The sequence below is a fragment of the Falco punctatus genome (genome assembly GCF_963210335.1).
Source record: "Falco punctatus genome assembly, chromosome: 14".
NCBI lineage: Eukaryota > Metazoa > Chordata > Aves > Falconiformes > Falconidae > Falco > Falco punctatus.
In genome coordinates, this window is record NC_137594.1 from 22370278 (window position 1) to 22389980 (window position 19703).

Consider the following 19703-nt stretch of genomic DNA (forward strand, 5'->3'; position numbering starts at 1 on the left):
CCCCCAAAAAGAGTCCGTGCCACGCTGCGGTCCGACTTTATTGGTGCCGGGGAAGGGCCGGGCGCGGCCCGTCCTCGCTCCCGCGCCGCCGGGTCCCTCCTCACCGGCGCTGGTTCAGCCCCGCCAGGTTCTTGATCTGCGGAGCAGAGGGATAAGGGGGTTAGGGGCCGGGGCACCCGGGCACCCGCGCCCCCCGGGCTCCAGGCCGCAGCGGGTCCCGGCGCTCTTCCGGGAGAGCCCCGTGTGCCGCGGGGCCGAGCGGCACCGTTGGCGGCCAGCGGACAGGGGTGGATGCCAAAGGCGTGGAGCAGGGTGGCCCTACCCTGCCCCAGGCATCCCTCCCACCTGAACCTGCTCTCTGGGCTCGCAGGTGTCAGCTTGGTTTGACTTCTGCAGCCACGCAGACGCTGACAGTGAATTTAAGCTTTCGAGGCATTCAGCTCGCTTGTCCATTTTGCAAAGGCCTGGCAAGCTCAGCACACCTGTACCACAGCCCGCTCCATACGCCTATACAGCACCCCGGGGTGCAAGAGGTTCCCATGGGTCATCCCCAACAGTGTAATGAAATGATTTTGCCCTAAAACCAGCTGGCTGCCACGCACACACCCCCCAGTAGCAGCCCAGTTCCTCCCATTGATCTGAGCAGCAGATCTGCTGCAGCGACAGACTCAGCATCTGGCAACGGGAGGGGTACAATCTGCAGGAGAGCAAGGTGCCGATGTCCAAGAGCACAGAGTTTCCTCTAGTGGAGCATCCTTTTGGCATATATGCAGGTGTGAAAGCTGAGAGAGGCTGAGAAACGCTAGAGATAAGAAACCATTCAACCACAGGGGAAAGGAGGTGGGAGAAATTCTTGAGAACTGCTTTGTACAGTAAAAATTATTTCTAAGTTATGCTCCAGCCTGTTTGTCTTGTATGGGGACAAGGAAACTATTTTTGATAACAAGGAAATCATTTTGCTGGGAAATGCAATGGGAGTTGTCCAAAAATAGAATCACAGGAGGCCCTGAAGCCCTTCAAAAATAATTCCTGGGTACACAAAGGTTTGTTTTTATCCCAGAGGAAGTGCACCTCCCTCTGCATGGACACAAAGCAGTCCAGGATGCTACCAAGAAGCAAATGAATTATTGGAAGGCTGCTACTGTGGCTCAGGGACAGGTGCCACCTCCCAAGCATCCATGGGCGCATGGACCTTCTGTGAAGGTCTCCAGCGCAGAGGCTGCCAGAGGAAAAGATCCTGTGACAAGCAATGGAGAATAGTTGTGTTTATTCTGATCGCCTGTCTCTCATCCCTAAAGCTTACCCTGCAGCTTCAGACTTAATTTTTTATGATCTATTACAAGTTCTTTCACCACAAAACAGTGAACTAACTCCAAACTAGCCAGAAAAATCATATGTACATGTAGTTAAGTTATGAAAGACAATTCTTTTTCATGCTGCTCTCTAGATTTGGGGAGAAAAACATGCTGGCATTCAGCATGGAAGGGAACAAAAACAATTCTGCCCTTGCAGCACTGCTGGTTTCAACATTACTTACAGTAACTGCAGCTCCCATCAGTCCCTGGACAAGTGCTTCTCCAGTTGACTGTACCTAGGAGACACAAGAACACTGACCTTTTGCTTTCTTCTGCAGTTACACTTGTGGCCACCCAAACACAGAGATGTAATGCACAACAAATGTATTTGCTACAGAAGGGTGCTGACAGAAGCCAAGCACTGCAGACAAATGATAGCCAGAGATAAGAAACATGGAAGAGTTTTCCTGGGAATATACATCTCCTAACCATTGGGCCATCTGACAAAGTCAGCATCTACACATCATTTTTACTAGAAAATACGTGTTTACTGCTGTTGAGCTGACAGCATTTATGCAATCACCTGCCAGTACAAGGTGGTCTCTCAGCAGATGTGTGGTCTGCATGACTGAAAAGCCAGGCCTGCCTGCACATGTATTTGGGGAGAAGAGGGACACTGCATGCATAACCTTGCCCGTAATGTTACCTGATGAGCTGCATTGCCCATGTTCATGGCATCGGCTACTCTGTTTTCCAGGAAGCGCCAAGTCTCCTCGAAGTCAGGGGATGAATCCTGCATCATCACCAGTTCAGTGGTGTTGTAGATGCCAGTGAGCACAGCCCGACGAGTGTACCAGTTAAACTGCAAGGGCATGAAATGAGAGGGAGAGAGAAAGGTGTGACCTGAATGCAGACCAAGAACGCAGCTCACGAAAGCAGACCAGAGAACGGCAAAGGAAAATAGCATACCAACTGCACATTCCTTCCCCACTTAAACTGTGTAACTCGCCTCTGTGATGCAGTGGGCCACCAGCCAACACTGACATCTGACAGCACAGCTGCTCCTGTGGTAGCAGACAGACGTCACAAGTATGGTGTCTAAAACTGCTGAACAAAATCCTCACCCCCTGCTTCTGGCTGCAAGCAGGCACCTGCAGCAGGCAGCAAGGAATTCTTCCTTGCCCAGCTAGCCTGTGTGCACTGCACAAGAGCTCATCTTTGCTTCACAGACTGCTAGCAGGCACTGCAAAGCTCCAATTCCAGATCTGATTAAATGAGAAACAGCTACATCTAACACTGAACTTGAGCTTCAGTTGGCACCAGATGCAAGTATAAAGAAAGAGAACAGAGGATAGAACTGTGCAAGGCATCACACACAGATACAGAGATATACCTTTCCCAGAGCCTATCACTGAAATACCAGTACTGCTTGCTGAATCACTAAATGCATCAGTGCATTGCTGGCAGCAATGCTGTAGGATGCGTTACAACAATAGGTTACACAATGCAAAGATGCACAAATAACTCAAACTCTTCAGTTTTTCCAGTTGCACTTGAACCACTGGCAGACAAAACATATAAACGTTTTTAAAAACAAGTCTTCAATTTAATTTGCTGGTATTATCTAGAAAAAATTCTAGTTGTTCCATTCATGATTACAAAGCAAAAGAGAAATGAAAATACAGGCCTAGATTTTGAAACCAACAGTTGGATAGAAAGCTCTACTGTCTGCACCATGACCTGCAAGCTTTGATGAGGGAAGAAACATGAAGGATGTTGCCACTTGCAGCTGCATCTCTCAGGTGCCCAAGACCAAACTCTTTCTCTTGATTCCCCTCCTGCTCCGAAAAAGCCACCTGAAGGGGTCTCTGAGGCCTAGGCATACTCTGCCTAGCTGCTGGGGTTGTGAAGAGGGCTACACTGCGAGTGACAGTAAAACCCTTTACAGTGAAAGAGGGAGTGGGCTCAGAATCACAGTTTCCCAAGAAAACTCGTAACCCATTGGAAGGCACAAACAAAAGACAAACTTTAGAACCTCTCCTAATTCCTGCGTTGGTGAGGAGACATTAGGAACTGCTCAGTGCAGACACAGACTCTGACACGTCGATTTGACTTTCTTAACTCATAAGGGACTTGCAGTTCCTGATGCAATCACAGTCTTTCAGTTCTCTTCTGGTTTATTCCTTTAATTTTTCTGTCATCTTGTTTATTTTTCACTGCAGTAGCTTCTCTTTTATATACAGATAAAAGAAGCTTATTAAAGTAGTTTGTTAAAATGGTCCATTTAGCTCTTCCCATCTCTCCCTACACCTACATGAATTAAAGTAATTTATTAATTGCTTTAATTAAGGTTGTAATTTTGTTTTATTACCTGCCAGAAAGATGAAAGCTTTAATAAGCTACTGGTATTTTTAGGTAGGTTCTTTAAAGGTTTTCAAGTCTAATCTGTAAATGCTGCTGCTGGGGAAGAGACAGCTGCTTTGACAGAGACACTGAACACCGGATCAACTTCTTAGTCTCAAAATCTCAACACTTTTCTCTGTCTTAAAAAAAAAAAAAAAAAAAAAAAAAAAAAAGAGCGCTTAAAAGAGCCTAGGAGAATAGGTCCTTTTAATTTGCACTCATCCCATTGGCATTAATTTGCACTTAGTCCCATTGGCTCCTAAGTCCCTTTGGAAATTAGACTATAGTTTATAAAGACCCTTGGGTGCTTCTGAAATTATCTTCCTCATTCAACAAATGGGTTGTTTCAAGAGAGGCATGGCCCGATGCCTACTTCAACCCATCATTTTGCTCAAGTACAGAGGGGTGGAACCAGCCAGTCTGCAAAGCACAAAGACTTACGTCTGTGGACTGGTCTCCAGCATACTGCCATATATCATCAATCATGCTGGTGAGGAGGTTGAGGCTGGAAGGGATGTTATGTGGGAGCAACAAGATGCTCAGAGCCTGCAAAGGCAACACACAGATAAATGGGAGAGTTGAAGAGAGAAGGACATAGTATTACAGCAGCCCAGCAATGCTCTGCTCTATTATCTTTTCCCTGTTGCTGTTGACTTGCCTCCAGCTCCTAGTGACAAGTCCTCCCAACTCTTTTCAGCTAGCACCACTCTTTCCAAGCAGCAGGATTTGTGGGGAATAGAGTGTGGCAGCCAAGCTCAGGCCTTGAGCTTGGCTGAGCCCAAAGCTCAGCTCAAACGCCACTGTGTTGTCTCTAACAAGCTGTCTCTCCAGGCATGGAAACAGCACAGGCTGAGCTGACTCACACTTGTGCTGTGCCCCTGTGGGCAGGGAGTCAAATCTCTCCTTTCTCTGAATTTGACTTTGAACTCAAAGTAGCTATGAAGGGCAGAACAGACAGCCATAATGGCCCTACTCAGATCCTGCAGCCTTTCAACATAATAACACAATGCCAGGAGAGTCACAAACCACCCACATCCTTTGCAAGACAAGTTATGCTAATTTAGAACAAAAACATGAATCCCATCTCTCTCTGCAAGGAGTGCTGGACTCAGCTGCCCAGAGGCCAGCAATGACTCTGTACAACAGAGGCTCACTGCGCAGCAATCTTTGCAGCCCAAGGTTGGGAACCCTTTGCTTCTTACTGTGGCCATGATTCAATTCCCTTCCTACCCTGGCAAGAATGGCTTGAGACTTAAATCTGAATTTTGAAGCATGGAGCTCTCTCTGTTTCCAGCTCTATCCTCAGGCTGTCGAAGGTTTGTCATTCGCCCGCTGGGCAGGAGGTTTCCTGCAACAAAGCAGTAGTTGTGCATTTCCAGGTATCAGATGCAGCCAGAACAAGGCTGCAAGGAGACTGACTTGCAGTGACACTGCAAATAGGACTGAGGAGAGACACAGGTTATCCTCTGGGGATCCCACATGCGTGGAGTGAACAATGGGGAGGTTTGCCTTTCCAGAAATGCACAAAATAGTTGTTCTAAGGACATCTTTAACTGTCCCCTTCCAAGGTTGCTCTCCTCTTGAAGGCTACAAATCACTTGAAAAAGCAAGGGTTTCATTTACAACTTTGAACTACTCTGGTGGAGAGACTATGTTAAAGACCACAGGGTGTTTAAAATACACACACATACAAAAAAGAGACAATCTTCCTATTCATTTCATACCTGGGGCCATTTGTCAATATATGGAATCAGCATCCTCAGTCTGGCTTCCACAGCATCTCTCAGGAATTGATCTGTAGACTTCTTTCTGGGTAAACCCAAATATGAGGAACGTCCAAGTTAAACTCATTTCAGAACTTGAAAGATCAATCTCTTGCCTGCCTTGGCAACAGATATGCAAAGTATTATGCATCCTTCATGCCTCTGGTCCAAGTCTATCTGGGAAGGTGGTTTCATTTAGATAAATTACATTTTTTATTTGAAGTATCTGTGTCCCAGGTGGCCTCTCTGTCTATGCAGTCCCGAAAGTCTGCCAAGGAAGATGTCTTTTCATACCCAATACTCACTCTGCTTCACCCAACTGCACTTGTTTTTGTTCCTGCTCCAGCAGCTCCGTCAGCTTGGTGTTGCACTGAGATACAAAGTGCAGGATCAGTTCACCTCCATCACTGTGAAACATCCCTGCAGCAGCGGCAGAGAGACCCAGGGTCTGTAGGGAAGAAGGGAAAAGCACAGACCAGGTCATATGCTGCTAAGCAGGATCCAGCTAGGAAAAATCTTGTAATTATTTCTTGAATGAAGTTATATGAATTTAAACAAAGCAATGCTGTGTTAAAAAGCGCTTCCTGTGCATGTTTTCCTCTCTTTAGGATCACTACTCTACATCGTGCCTTAGTTTAACTCTGTCAGGGTTATCCTGCAGTAGCCATGATGCATTCCTGCCCGGTACTATTTGCTGACTAGTGTGCATCGCCCAAGAGTATGTGGGGGAAGCATGCAGGCCTGGCTGTCTTTGGACTTCAGCTCCATCCAGTTTTCAACTGGTTTGTTGCTTCTCTCCCCACATACCTTGGCTCCCTCTGCAATGGCTTCTGCAGTCCAGCCATGTTCAGGCACAAACTCCAGCGCTGCTGTGAGGATTCGATGCTGCAGCTGCTCCTCGCTCTCATAGTCCTCAGACTCCTGGCCGCCCTGGCCAGTGTAACTATGAGAAGGTATTGTTACAGTGAGGGGAACATCACCATCAACCATCAGAAACCTGGACTCTGCCACTCATTTGCTGCCACCGCTGCTTGTAGGCACGCTTTGAGTTCTGCTTAGTATAAATCTCCTCCTCCTGTAAAATCCTTCCCTTTCCAGAAAAAGGATTCTTAATGAACCTTTGCCATGAGAGGAGAAGAGAAAAATAAGGGAGAGCTCAATCTAGGTGCCTACCTGGAGGCCAATCAGGCTTAGATTCCCCCTCTTTTACAAAAAAGCTAAACTATAAGCTTTTCCAACAGGGATTTTATAGCTATAGGCATAAGGACAACATATTGTCCATGCTTTGTGTAGATTTACACAAAAATCCAGAAGCCAAGGCTTGAGCTTTGCAGACCAGAGAGGTTCCTTCTTGAAAGCAAGTTGCATCCTATCTCCACAGCGGACAGTGGAATTTGCTCTGTGACAGCAAACCAACTCTCCAGCTGCTGCAGTCTGAGGCTCCGTTAACTCTGGATCACATTGTCTCCAAGTTTCAGGTGTGAGTTTCAGGAAAGCAAAGCCTTCCGATCCCACTGTTGGTAGGACAGCACTAGAAATAGCTAGTGACTTACCTGGGGCGAGGGCCCTGAGGTTCCTGTTCAGGCCGGTGATCGGTTGAATGTGAATCGAACTGCTGCTGAGAGGAAGATGCCAATGGCTCCTTCTGCTCATCAGAGACTCTCTTCAGCACAGCCGAGGCCTGGAGAGCACGCTGTGGTGGGTAGAGCTGGCACCTGACCACTGAAAGGGAAACCAAGAGAGTCAGATGTCTCCTTCCAACAACAGGAAGCTCAGAAAATTAAGGTGAAGACGACAGTTGTAAAAGCTGAAAAGGCACAGGAATTCGTAGAGACAGACTTTTTTTACACTTCCAACAAGCACCCCTCTCAGCTGAGCTCACATTTACTTGATGAAAATAAAGTGAAAATGTTTTGTGAGGAAAAGAACCATGCAGATGGCACATATTGCAAATAGAAAGGAGCTTCCCAATCTCGTACTGGAAACCAGGCACACAAACATGCACTGACTCCCCTGCAGCATGTCCCCTCCCTTCAGTCCCTGATGAGGGAGAAGAGTTAAGACGAAGGCACCGACCCCTGAGCTCGGGGCAAGAGGTGAGCGATAGACTGGAGAGCAAGCAGTCCTAACAGCTACAACACGCTGATCACGAGGTGTGTTTCTCAAATGACCCAAAGGCAACACAGCTTTCAATTACGGCTACTTTGTGAGAATTTCAAACTCATCCGCAGTGAGGTTTGGTGGGTTTTTTTTAACAAGCTCGGGTTGCGTGGCGCACACTCTAAAAAAGCCCACCACCAAGCACCCCCTGCCGAACCCAACCCCTCCCTGGGTCCCCCCCACGCTGCGTGGGGCAGTCTCAGGGCCGGGGAGGTGTGAGGGGCTGGCCGGGCACCGGGCCCGCAGAAGGGGTCTCCTTCACCCAGGCCTCAGGTCAAAGAGACCCTCAGGGCCAGGCTGAGCCCCTCCAGCCCCGCAGCCTGCCCGGGGCCCGCAGCCCCCGGCGCCCGAGCGGGCCTCAACCCGGCGCCACGGCCTGGGCCCAGGCCCGGAGCGGCCCCACGGCCCCGTGTCACCCCCTAGCGGCGGCCCGCCGCTGCCCTTCACCTCACCTTCCCCCGCCCCGCCAGGCCCCGCCCGCCGCGCGCGGCACGGACACGGACACGGGCACGGGCACGGGCACGGGCACGAGCACGAGCACGCCCCCCAGCCGCGCCCCCCGCCTCTCACCCGCGCAGCCCCGCCACAGCCGCCAGCCCGCCCGCCGCAGGCCGCCCGCCGCCGCCATCTTGGAAGCGGGCAGAGGCCGATGACGCCACGAGGGCGGGACGCAGCGGTGACGGCGTCAGAGGGAGACGAGGCAAGCTGCGGCGCGGCGGTAGGGGGGCGCGGGGCTGGGCCGGGGGCGGCGGGGGCTCCGGGCCGGGCCGGGCGCGGGGGGCGCGCGTCCCGTGTTGGCCGTAACTCCCCTTTTTCCCCTTAAAAAAGGCTCTGCCGAGGCCTGGCCCGAGGCGGCCGCGGGGGGCGGGGCGGAGCCGTCCCCTCAGATAGTGCTTCGCGCGTCTCGTTCCTAGCCCCTCCGCACCGCCCCCGGCTCGGCCGTCCCGAGGGCTGCTCCCTGCTGGGGGAGGGGGTGTCGAAGGCGTTCCCCTGCCCGCACCGCCGTGCCCGGCAACCGGGGGTCGCGCTGGGCCGCGGGGGAGGCGCGGGCTGCTCGGGAGGCCCGGGCTCGAGGTCGTGATGTGCTTGTACGCGGCAGCTTTTTAATCTGTTGAAGCTGGGAAGCCCCGGTGTTGTCTATAGCCCCTTCTTAGCCCTGTTTTGGGCAGTCGCCTTCCTCGAGGACTGTTAAATGTGTGTGAAATTCAGACAGGGCTGGCCCAGCCCCAGCCCTTGGGCCTCCCCCCGGCGGGGCACCCGCCCGCGGTGGCTGAGCAAGCCCGGCCCTTGTGGCCTACAGCTGGAGACACTTCAAAGGAAGGCGGCTGGTGTACAAAGCCTTTCATTTTCAATATATTCCACCTACCACCGGAAAACATAAGGGGGGGGGAAAATACCCTCCCAGTCGTTCCATCAGGAACGTGACTGCATGCTTTGATGGTAACTTAACTCCTACCCTTTACCCTGACTGAAGGCAGATGTAATGTGTCCTTGAGGGCTACGGTAGCTTTCCACTTTTTTTACATTGCATCTGAAGGGGTCGATGTAGGCTGGTGTTGCTGTGACGTAGTTTGGGCTCTGATCTTGAGCCTGCTGTTCCAAGAGGAAGGTGTGACTTTGGATTTATTTTTTTCCGCATTAGCCTAGCAGCTTATGTATCTTTTGAGCTTTCTACCTGGGGAAGGTGACTTTTTAATGGGATTAATAATGTGTGTTTGGTAGTGTTGTTATCTGTTGCAGTTGCTTAGCTTGTGTTGCATATGCATGCAAGGCCAGCTGTGAGGTACTATAACCTACAGCATACATCCGTGATCTTTCATGCTGTACCTGGTTGGCACTGTGGGCTGCGTTAGCAGGAATTCTTGCCAGAGTAGCTCAGACAAGGTGCAGAGTTGTCCAATTCTGAACTTGTTTGCAGTTTCCAGGAGAGAGGTGTCCATGGCCCATAGAGCCAGCGGAACAGTGGGTCAAAATCCACTCCATGCCTGACTGCAGGCAACTGAGTTAAATTAGGTACAGCATATCCATAAGCTGTGCTTTCGTGATGACGTGGTGGCAATAAGGCGTTACCCAGGATACCTGATGTAATGATTTCTGGTAAAGACCTTGCTCATAACAGGCTCTCCCGAAGCAAGTCTGTGGTTTGCAGCTAACTGAAGATACACTGGGCAACTAGCGTGCTTACTGGTGCTCTCTGTTGTCTGTGGTTGTGTTAAACTAGAAAGAAAATAGGTTTGCATTGGGTGAGTAGAGTGAAAGAGGCTAGGTAGTTTCAGTAGCCAGTACTGCTATGAGTACAGGTGATGGTATGATACTATTGTGACACTTATGTAGTGCAGATTTTCTTCAAAGTCTGTCAGGAATACAAGCTTTTATAAAACGTTAGTGCAGATGGGTTTCTCAAAACTGACTTCACTGTGCGTTCTGTTCCCCTCCTCGCTCTGTGTAATGGCTCGCCCAGCGCCACCAATGGTTAAGAGTTGAAAGATCCTCTCTGGAATGCTGGGAATGCCGAAGGTTACTTTTTTTTTTTCTTCTCATGTACTGTGGAAGCAAACTGCAATAGGTTGTGTCCTGAATAGGAGAGACAGGGCCGTGTTTAATGTTAAATAGTTGTCAGTAGTCTGGAAATCTACAAATCCTGTGTATGTGTCTATGCAAGTCTTTAAAAAAGAGACCAGGCAAGTTTTTTTGTTGGTTGGTTTTTAGGTTCTTTTTAAGCATGGCTTGCAGTCTCTCCCTGCGAAGCTAGTTGCTGAACTGAAGAGAAATTGAATTTTCCCTTAAGTGTAGCTATTTCTTAATGCCATGTTAATGCTTAACTTGTGGGAACTCTGTGGTGTCTGTCTCCAGAAAATAATCCCCATTTATTAAAACAAGTTGATGCTTTGTGATTCGCAGTCCACAGAGGTTCATGCAGTGCTCGGTTCTTGCCCTTCTTCTTTGTGTCCCCCTGACCCGTTTCTCTGTCTGCTGCTCTCAGGTTTGCTGCTGCTGGGGAAATGGGGGAGTATGGGGTCATGCCAGGCCAGCGCGTGGCCATCATCTGGGACAGCTCCTCGCCAGTTGAAGCCCTGAAGGATTTGGTGGATAAAATTCAGACGCTGGTGGGAGCTGATAGTCGTGTCTCTGTGGAAAACATTAACCAGCTGTCTCAGTGTAAGAATGAGCTTAATTTTTCACTGTTTCATTTAAAGGGAAGAGGATGCTTCTGCTGTGTGAGCTGACATCTTCCCTGGTTTGTAAGTCGGCATTCAGAACAATGGCACCTACCGCTAGCTCTTGCCACTGGCAGTACAGCAGAGAATGTGATATACCCTGGTCATGCTTCCTACTCCTCGTGTCTCCAGTCAGTTCTTGCAGTTGTATGCAAGCGTGAGAGATGAAGAGGGAGGTGGAACTGATGTAATGGGCAAAGCTGTGTATGTACATGTGTAAAAATTGCACCATCTTCTTCTTTCTTTCTTTTCAGCGGCTCACAAGGAGTCCAGTTTTGACGTGATTCTCTCTGGTGTGGTACCAGGCAGTACAGCGCAGCACAGTGCGGAGGTACTGGCAGAAATAGCTCGGATACTTAAGCCAGGGGGGCGCGTCCTCCTGAAAGAACCTGTGGTTACAGAATCAGGTGAGAGAATCTGCATCAGCCTTACTTTCATGGCAACATAGCAACTCAAAACTCTTGTGAGGATTAGGCCAAAGTGGAAAGGACAGGAACCCTGAATGATGCTCAGAGATTTTCATTCTCCTGACACACTAACCTGAATAGCAAGGGTTTCATCCTTTGTTTAAGCTGGCAGCCGTCAGATGTTTGCAGTCACTCTCTGTCTGTCAGAAATGCTGGATAGATAGTCTTGTTCTTAAACTACATTGTAAAGCTCAGTGGACACTGGTCTTCTCCTAGGGTGTGTAATGTTAAATGGTTGCAGATGTGTGTTTCTGAGGAGCTTCTAAAGTGATTTTAAAAATGGGCAACAAATGCTGAAAGAGCTTGCCCCAGAAGCCAGCAGAGAAATAGTTATCCAGAAAGGGTAGAAGTGTTTGGACTAAGTTTTAAGAGTAAAGCCAGAGCACCTGCCATGGGACAGCTGGAGGAGCACACAAGGAGGTGAACAGAAGATTGTTTTTCTGTCTTATACTTGACCTGCATTCAAGCCTTGCTGGCATAGGGTGCCGGTTCAGGGTGGAAGTGGGAAATAATATGCCACCTGATAAGAAAAGAAGCATCTATGCTGACAGTGTTTCTATTGGCACACTCTACAGTGCTGAAAATAGTGGTGCAAGTGGCAGAAGAAACACCTTCTTCAGGCTGGGGAGGATTTGCCAACGTTTCAAAGCTGGCAGTGGCTTTGTGTTGCAAGTGTTACGTTAGGGGCAGTGGAGGAACACCTCTGGGACAGAACAGAGAGCATTGAAGTCTGGAGTAGATGACATTTCTTTTTTCCGAAGTCAATCTGACAGGCTGGAATTTGTTGGACTTGGAATGAAGTGCAAGTGGGACTCATGAGAGAGGGTGAATGGATTCTGTTCTGCACAGTCCTGTGCCCAAGTGAATAAGCCTGTGATGAGTTTTTGATTGAACAGTGATTGTAATAGCTTTTGCCTATGAGAACAAGGCTCTTGAATGTTATGTTTCTGAATGTATTGTTCATTTAGGAGTCTGTGTTTTGAAAACTTCATGAGTTGTTCACTTTAATATGTAAAAATGTTTGGGGGGGGTTGTTGTTCAGGTTTTGGAGTGGGTTTTTTTCCCTGATTTTGATGGGTTGAGGAATGTTCTGGTGTAATATAGAACAGATCTGGAGGTAGAACAGTTTTGTGACCCTAGACTCTTGTTATAGTGAACAAGCTGCTTACGCATTTTCTGGTCTATTCCTGTTGTCAACTAGAAAGGGCCCAATTTTAAAGCAGAGGTTTGGCTTGAGTACTTCCTTCTGAAATTCTTGCACTTCCATGTTTTTAAGTGACCTCTATTCTTGTTCTTCCCTTCTCCTACTTCCTGGTTTTGTGTCTTCCAGGAAACAACAGCAGAATTAAGACAGCAGCCAAATTCCTCACAGCTCTGACTCTCTCTGGGTTGGTGGAAGTGAAGGAGGTACGTATGTACTGACCACTTCCAGAAACTCCCTCGTGCAGTTACCTTGAAATGTAGATGGTGATTCTGGTGATTCCTGGGTGACAAGGTGTTTAGCTACCCTAGTTAACTGTAAATGTGCATGGATGCTGCCTGCCACAAACTTTCGTTACTGCAAGGGCAGTGTTTTTCTTCAGGATTGAAAATACTAATTGTCTGTGTTCACTGGAATGCTGGGCTGGGTGCTGAAATAAGAGGTTCGTTCTGTGTGAGGTTAACCTAAAATCTTGTGTTGCAGCTGCAAAAGGAAGTGTTGACCCCGGAGGAGGCCCAGTCTGTCCGAGAGCATTTGGATTACCAAGGCAATGACCTTCTCATCATTCAGATAGAAGGCAGGAAGCCTAATTTCGAAGTGGGATCCTCAAGTCAGCTCAAACTTTCCTTTGCCAAAAAACTTGGTCCTTCAGGTAAGGAGTGGTGCGTGCTAGATGTCTGGATTGCCTGCATCTCAGGTGACAAGCATCCCTTGGAATAGGGAGACAGTTCTGGGGTGAGGAGTGCCACAGTGAAAACCTGTGAACTGGGGCTTTCCACAGTTGTTTGAACTCTTATTTGATGGGAGTGGATGGGGCAAAGGCTGTAGTAATTACTATTTCTTCCTTTGTTTTGGCTCCAGGAAAACCCTCTGTGGACCCAGCCACTGCCAAGCTCTGGACACTCTCTGCCAATGATATGAATGATGAAGAAATGGTATCTGGCTTTGTTTGTGAGGCTTTGCAGTTGTTCATTCTCTCCTTTCCTATTCTAAATCGTTTCAGTCGTGCTTCTTGGGAAGCTTTACAACTTAAGAGGTAGAAAAGCATTCGTAGGGCAAAATATCTCATCTAGTAGGTGAGGTCTGGAGAGCCCAGAGGTGTAGTGAGGGCAGAGAGGAGGTATAAGGTAAGAGGGCACAGCTGTGGCACTTTAATGCTAGTGCTACAGAGGGCATCATGTCTTTGAACATAACACAGCAACATCATTCTCTACTGACAGATCAGTTTCCTGCATGTTATCTTCCATGGTATGTTTTCAGGATCTTTTGGACTCTGATGAGCTGTTGGATTCAGAAGATTTGAAAAAGCCAGATCCATCATCCCTCAGAGCTCCATCCTGCAAAGAAATGGGCAAAAAGAAAGCCTGCAAGAACTGGTCAGTACTGCAATTAGCATAATGGTGAACCTTTCAACTGTAATATTAAACCCTAAGAGTTGGATGGATTTTAAAAAGATTGGAGGCAATTTGATGTTACAGAGCATAATTCTCTTGGTTCATGGCCTTTCTTATCTTTAACTACTTGAATATAAATCTAAATACTATGAGAATTAACTAGCCACGCCAAAACTACAAATTACCACACTGATATGATCAAAAGGTGACTACACAGTTTGTGCAGCCTTGACTAAAACCTTGTTTTCTCAGATTTCAAGGAGAAATAGCACACATAGCAAGTGCTGTAGAGTCTACTTCCCACTCAGTTTAAACTTGAGCGTGTTTCAACACTTGTTACACAAACCATGGTGTTGAAGAGCAAGGTGAAGAGCATGAGTGAGCTATGTTGTGTGACAGAGTGAGGGCTGTTGCATGTGAGTAGGGCAGGAACAAGTAAGTGTTGGTGACTTACAGCCTTTAAGCAGAAAGATGCAAGTGACTTTGTTTTCCAACAGCACATGTGGCCTGGCTGAAGAACTGGAACAGGAGAAGAAGAGCGCACAGCCCAAATCTGCCTGTGGAAATGTAAATGGTCATTTTTGTTTCTGTGCCGTGGTTTGCAGTGCATGATCTCTGTCTAAAAACTGTGTTCTCGAAGTGACTGCTTCCTGAGCTGGCTTGCTTCCGAACACGGCTTGTGCAGAGCTTCAGCCTGGTGCCCTGTGCCCACGTGCTCCATACCAGTGTGCACTGTCTGTTCCAGCGCAAGTGCTGCCCCTGTAGAAGTCAGAGTGAACGGCGAACCTTTACTTCCTTGCTCGTGTGCTAACCAGCTATCTGTTCAGGGAAGATTACCTTAAGGGAGTCCAGGGGACCTCGCAGCGGTTGGGGGGCTGCCTCAGCCCAGCATGCGGTCATGTCTGGGCGTACTGGCTGGGATGGAAACTCACCTCTTCCATGTGAGCGCAGGGCCCCTGCACAGCCCTGTTAACCATGCTGACCAGGCATGTTGAGAAAGGAAGCGGTTTCTGTGCTGATATGTGCTGGGGAGCTTGTCATCTCTTAAGCTGGAAAAACCCTGTGATGGGGGGAGAGAAGTGAAGGTTGCCCCTTATTACAGAAGGTGCTTCTGTTTCTCTTGCCAGTGCTATCTGGGGGATGCGTTCCGCTGTGCCAGCTGCCCTTACCTGGGGATGCCCGCCTTCAAGCCTGGGGAGAAGATTCTCCTGAAAGAGAACCAGCTGCATGATGCCTAACAAAGACATCTCTGGATGTCCTGCGAAGGACTCCTCTGCTTTTCCATCAGTGTGAGGTTCTTCCTGCAGTCTTCCTCATCCTCTCAAATTCATGCTCTCCGGCCAATACTCCTGTGGGGAGGGACACTGTGGGCACTGACAGTGCTGTGAGCTCATCACTTGTAATCAACCTTGAGCTACCTGATAATCTTTGGTAACAGGTGGTGGTCTTGTATGTATCAGACTTCATGTTATGCCTTGTTTTAGCTGGCTTGACTTGATACTGCTGGGACGCTGGCTGTCACAGCACGTCACACCAGCAGAGGGAAGTAGAATCAAGTGTCAAGTTGACCTTGTGTGCCTGTGACAGGACCCGTACTTGCCCGTGCCCATTTCTCTATTTTGCCCTAATGAGCTGGCAGCTCCGGCGGAGCTCTGAGGGTGACGCTGGGCTCCTGCTCTCTTTGAAATTTGAACCTGCAGTTCCTTACCACATGATAGGTGGCTCGGCGACTCCTGTTGAAAGTCAGGAGTAGTGGGTACACTTAGCAGTATGTACTCTTAGCAGCATATGTGAACTCCTTGGTAAAGTCTGGCAGGCATGATGAATTTCCACGTGTTTTGGGAGCCTGCCCGCGATATCCCCTGCCCCCACCTATTTCTATCAAAATGACAAAAGATTCAGTCCCGCTAAGAAAACTCCTGCCCTTAAGGCAGGGAGCAGATTAAGCAAGATCTGTCTTGTCCTTCCCCACATTTCTGTCCGACATGAACTGATAACACAAGGGCAATCTGAGACTGGTTGCCATGTGAGTCTTGTCTAATAAGTAAGAACATAGCAATAATGTAATTTCTAAATGATCTGTGGTCACTGTCTGCTCCTGCTCCACAAGACTGACTAATCTTTATTTATTTGCATAATTACTGCTAGTGAAGCAGGTGCGGGATGAGAGAGCTGTTCATGTTCTGTGCCAGGCTTGCTTCTCACCCAGGGAGGGAGAGCAGGAAAACCCAAAGCCAGTGTCTCAGAGGGGATTGCTTTGTTTGGAGCTCTTGCTCTGCAGGATGTGACTGCTTGTTGTTGTGCTACCTGAGTTACACACTGAACTTGGAGAGGGAGCTGGGATGAAAGTGCTGTTCTTGAAATAAAAGTGACCAATAGTAAAGTGTTTAAGACTGGTATTAGTGGTGTTAGAAGTATGTCTCTCCTTTTACTCAGCCTCGCGGTGACTTATGGAACTATTTAAATGTTGGAGTTCTGCATAAATTGTGCTATTGAAAACATGGCTTGAATACGTGATGCCCATTGGCAAGAACCGAATCAAGCTGCCTAGATAAACTTTTTTTACTCAGTCTAGATTTCAGAAAGAGACTTTCCCCTGGTTAAGTAAGCAGAAGGCAGCCTGCAGGGAGAGAAGGAAAGGAGTCCTTGAGATGTGCAAAGCACCCTGTGTGGATCAAGGGGCAGGTGCTGCCATGTGAGCTGCTTAATACTCTCTGCTTACCTGGGAGCCAGAGGGGAATACAAGGGACTGCTGGCAACAGAGACCTCCGAGAGCTTGTATGTAGAGGGGTAGCTGCCCTCCAGTGAGAGCACAGCTTTAGACCCCTTCCTTGCCCTCCTCCCGAGTCCCTGCCCCTCATCAGCAAGAACAACTCCCAAGGAGATGCAAATCTTAGGGTAAACCTCCTGTCCAACAGACCTGTTGGCTCTCCTCTCCTGTCTTGTGATCTAAAGAAATGGGTAAAAACCTCTGCACACCTGTGACCTTTTGGGGTTTAATTGCCTTTTTTCAGCCTCACTGGTAGCGAAAGATCAGATCTCTGCACATCTCCGTGTGAAAGCTCCCATGGGGTGTGCGGGGCTGACCTGTGCGCTTGCATCTCTAACGGGGGTGCTGAGAGCAGAAAGGACAAGCAATCACACCGCTCCGCACACAGAGCAAGCCATGCGTGTGCTGGAACGGGGCTTCTGGGTGCCTGCTGCCTTTAGGCCAGACCCCTGAGTACTGGACCTGGCCATCGTCTGCCTTCCATCATTCTGGTTGTGGACTTGCCCCTTGGTCTGCTACCATGCACTTTTTTTTGGTAAGATCTTTTACTTTTTGTGCGATGTTTTTGAAGCATCATTCAGGTGGTTTTATTGCTTTTGGGGGATTGCATCATCCTCTGCAACGGATGAGATCTGGGGCTGCAACGTCTAGATAAGAGGGCCAAGGGTGTGGGACTTGGTGCAGGACTATAGACATAGGAATTCGGTGAGCTCGCCTCTTCCCGTTTCCACTTCTGCAGCACAAAGATGGGTGGGGGAGGAGGGGAAGTTTCCAGCTGCAGAGGCACAGAAGGCTGTCCTAGGTGAGGAATGCGGGTCCTGAGCGCAAGTGGCTGTAAGCAGGGGTTGCAGGAGACTGGTAGAGGCCCTTGAGCAGGGGGGTGGCTGCACGCCTCCTACCCTGTTTGTCTGGACAGGCTGTTCCCTGCCTCCAGCCGTGCCCAAGGGTTTTTTTGCCAGTTTTCCTGCTCCAGTGCCTGCCTCCAGCAGTTGCACCTACTCGGGATCACCTGGCCCTTGTCCCACCAGCTCTGTGGACACTAGCATGCAGCAAAGTCCAGCGCCCTCAGCTTCTCCCAGCACCACTGGAGCCTGTCCTCGTGAGTGTCATCGTGGGGACATAAAAATAGTCTCATTTACAAAAAGGGGGGATTAAAATAATCGGGAAGTCTCCTCCAACCCTCCCCAGCAACAAAACCCAGTGAATTGCCCCGATTTCCCAGGGAGCCGTGAGATGCAGTCCTTTGTGCTGCAGGCCAAGTGCCTGGCCAGGCACTGTGTCATGGAGCTGGACGTCTGTTCCTTGTGTTCCTCTTGCCAGATGAGATCAGCAGGATTTTTCTCCCTTCTCTTCCTGCCTCTCAGCTTCCTTTGAATGTCCCTTTTTACCCTGGAGCCTGTTCAGGAGATGCTTTACGGAGCCATTCAGGGAGAAACACCCCAGTGCATCTACCTCTGCCTCCGTGTTCGCACCATGGGATGTCCCCTTGTGTGGCTTTGATTTGGCGAGGCACAAAGAGCCATGGAGTTCAGTGCTGGCTCCATGTGCATGCCTAGCTTTCCTCCCCTTGGATTAGAGCAGCTGCTTTTCCTCCTGCTGGGAAAAGCATGGCCGCATTGCTGGCCTTCAGAGGCCCATTGGTGCAAAGACCAGGAAGCTTTTTCTTTGCATCTTTGCAGCTTGCTTTACATGTGCTACTTTGCTCTTAAATAAATGCGATGCCTGCTGGTAACCTTCTTTGCTGGAGAAATTTGGTCTCCTGGATGAGATGTGCTGCAAGACAGGGAGGCACGTATGCCCTCTGCAGAGCAGGGAATAAACCTCTCCTTGTACCTGGTGCAGATGACTGAGAGTTTCAGGGGTGTTAAAGTCCAATGAACTTACCAGCAAAATTATGATTAATCACCCAACAAACTAACTGCTCTTTTTTCCCCCAGCAAAGTGAGGTCAGTGCTTTCCTTGGCCTGAGCCAATTTCCTCCCCCAATGTCTTCTGCTTTTTCTGACTCTTCCAGTGTCTCCTCTCCTCCTCTTTCTCCACTCCACTTCCTTCCACCTCTCTCGGTTCTTTCTCTAATTCTCTTCTGTTTTCTCTCATCTCTTCAGTGCTGGCCTCTCCTTTTTTCACACCGTCCAGTTACACTGCAGCCCTCCCCACTGCCACCCTCACCCATTCCCATCCTTTCCCCATCCTTTTCCCTTTCCTTCTCTTCTGCTCCTTGGCTTGTTTCTTCTTTTTCCTTTTGCTCTTTCTGGGTTTTCCCATTATAACCCAGGTCATGTCCCTGTTCTTTCCCTCATGGATTCCTGCTGCTCTTCTAGTGGGCAGGGTGCATTGTGGAGGCCAAGCCTCTCCTGTGTGCTCTAGCTGGGCTGCAGCTTTGCCCAGTACCTCGTGTCCTGCCGAGCCCTTTCTGGGGGAGGTCCAGCTGAGGGCCATGTAGGAACGGGGCCGGCAATGGCTGTGGCACTGAGGCCTTGTCTGCCAGCATGCAAAAGCACCATCACAGCGGACCTGAGGCTTGGGGACCACACTAGGCAGCAGCTCACAGGGAGCTGCAGAGACCTCCCTGGCTGCACCTGCTGGTACCCCTCTTCTCCAGGTTGGGTAGTTCCTCCATGGCCTCCCCAGGTGCCTGCTGCTATGATTCTGCCCTAAAAAAAATATGTAATTGACTAGGAGAAGCAGCACTTTTACTTCTGATTCGCTCTCTGAGCCAGGCTTCCTCCATGCAGCAAGCAGGGCTTGCAGGCCAGCGAGGGCACGCTCCGTGTTCCTGGCACAGAAACCCATCATGGACATCTTGCCCATCTGCTCTGAGCACACATGGGGACGACAGGGACTTCCATCCTTACCGAGGTGACACAAACATGTTTGGGACAATGAGGGCATTGGGTTGATTATTGCTTTATTGCTTGGTTAACGCTTGTGATAGCATCTCTGTGAGAACTGAAATTCTGAGGCTCAGCTCTGGCCACAGCCACTTCACCTTTCTAAAAATAGCTGATGCACAAGGATGCTGCCCCCACCCT

General features: G+C 49.3%; 2 protein-coding genes across 3 annotated transcripts; one reads left to right on the top strand and one right to left on the bottom strand.

The window, feature by feature from the left end:
• Nucleotides 1-20: 20 nt before the first annotated feature.
• COQ9 (coenzyme Q9) lies at nt 21-8325 on the bottom strand. The gene is made up of 9 exons (XM_080411067.1): nt 8192-8325; nt 7015-7183; nt 6269-6404; nt 5767-5909; nt 5423-5507; nt 4140-4244; nt 2002-2157; nt 1538-1591; nt 21-136 (listed from the first exon to the last, which is right to left on the bottom strand). The coding sequence occupies exons 1-9, from the start codon at nt 8247-8249 to the stop codon at nt 101-103; spliced, it is 942 nt and encodes a 313-aa protein (XP_080267193.1). The 5' UTR covers nt 8250-8325; the 3' UTR covers nt 21-100.
• CIAPIN1 (cytokine induced apoptosis inhibitor 1) lies at nt 8286-16292 on the top strand. 2 transcript variants are annotated; one of them, XM_080411072.1, is made up of 9 exons: nt 8286-8339; nt 10605-10780; nt 11094-11246; nt 12637-12713; nt 12991-13159; nt 13369-13442; nt 13768-13883; nt 14399-14468; nt 15029-16292. In XM_080411072.1, exons 2-9 carry the CDS (start codon nt 10624-10626, stop codon nt 15137-15139), a joined length of 927 nt encoding a protein of 308 aa, XP_080267198.1. In that variant the 5' UTR covers nt 8286-8339; nt 10605-10623; the 3' UTR covers nt 15140-16292. The 2 variants fall into 2 exon arrangements, with proteins under 2 accessions (XP_080267198.1, XP_080267199.1); XM_080411073.1 differs by lacking the exon at nt 8286-8339 and adding an exon at nt 9101-10138.
• Nucleotides 16293-19703: the final 3411 nt, after the last annotated feature.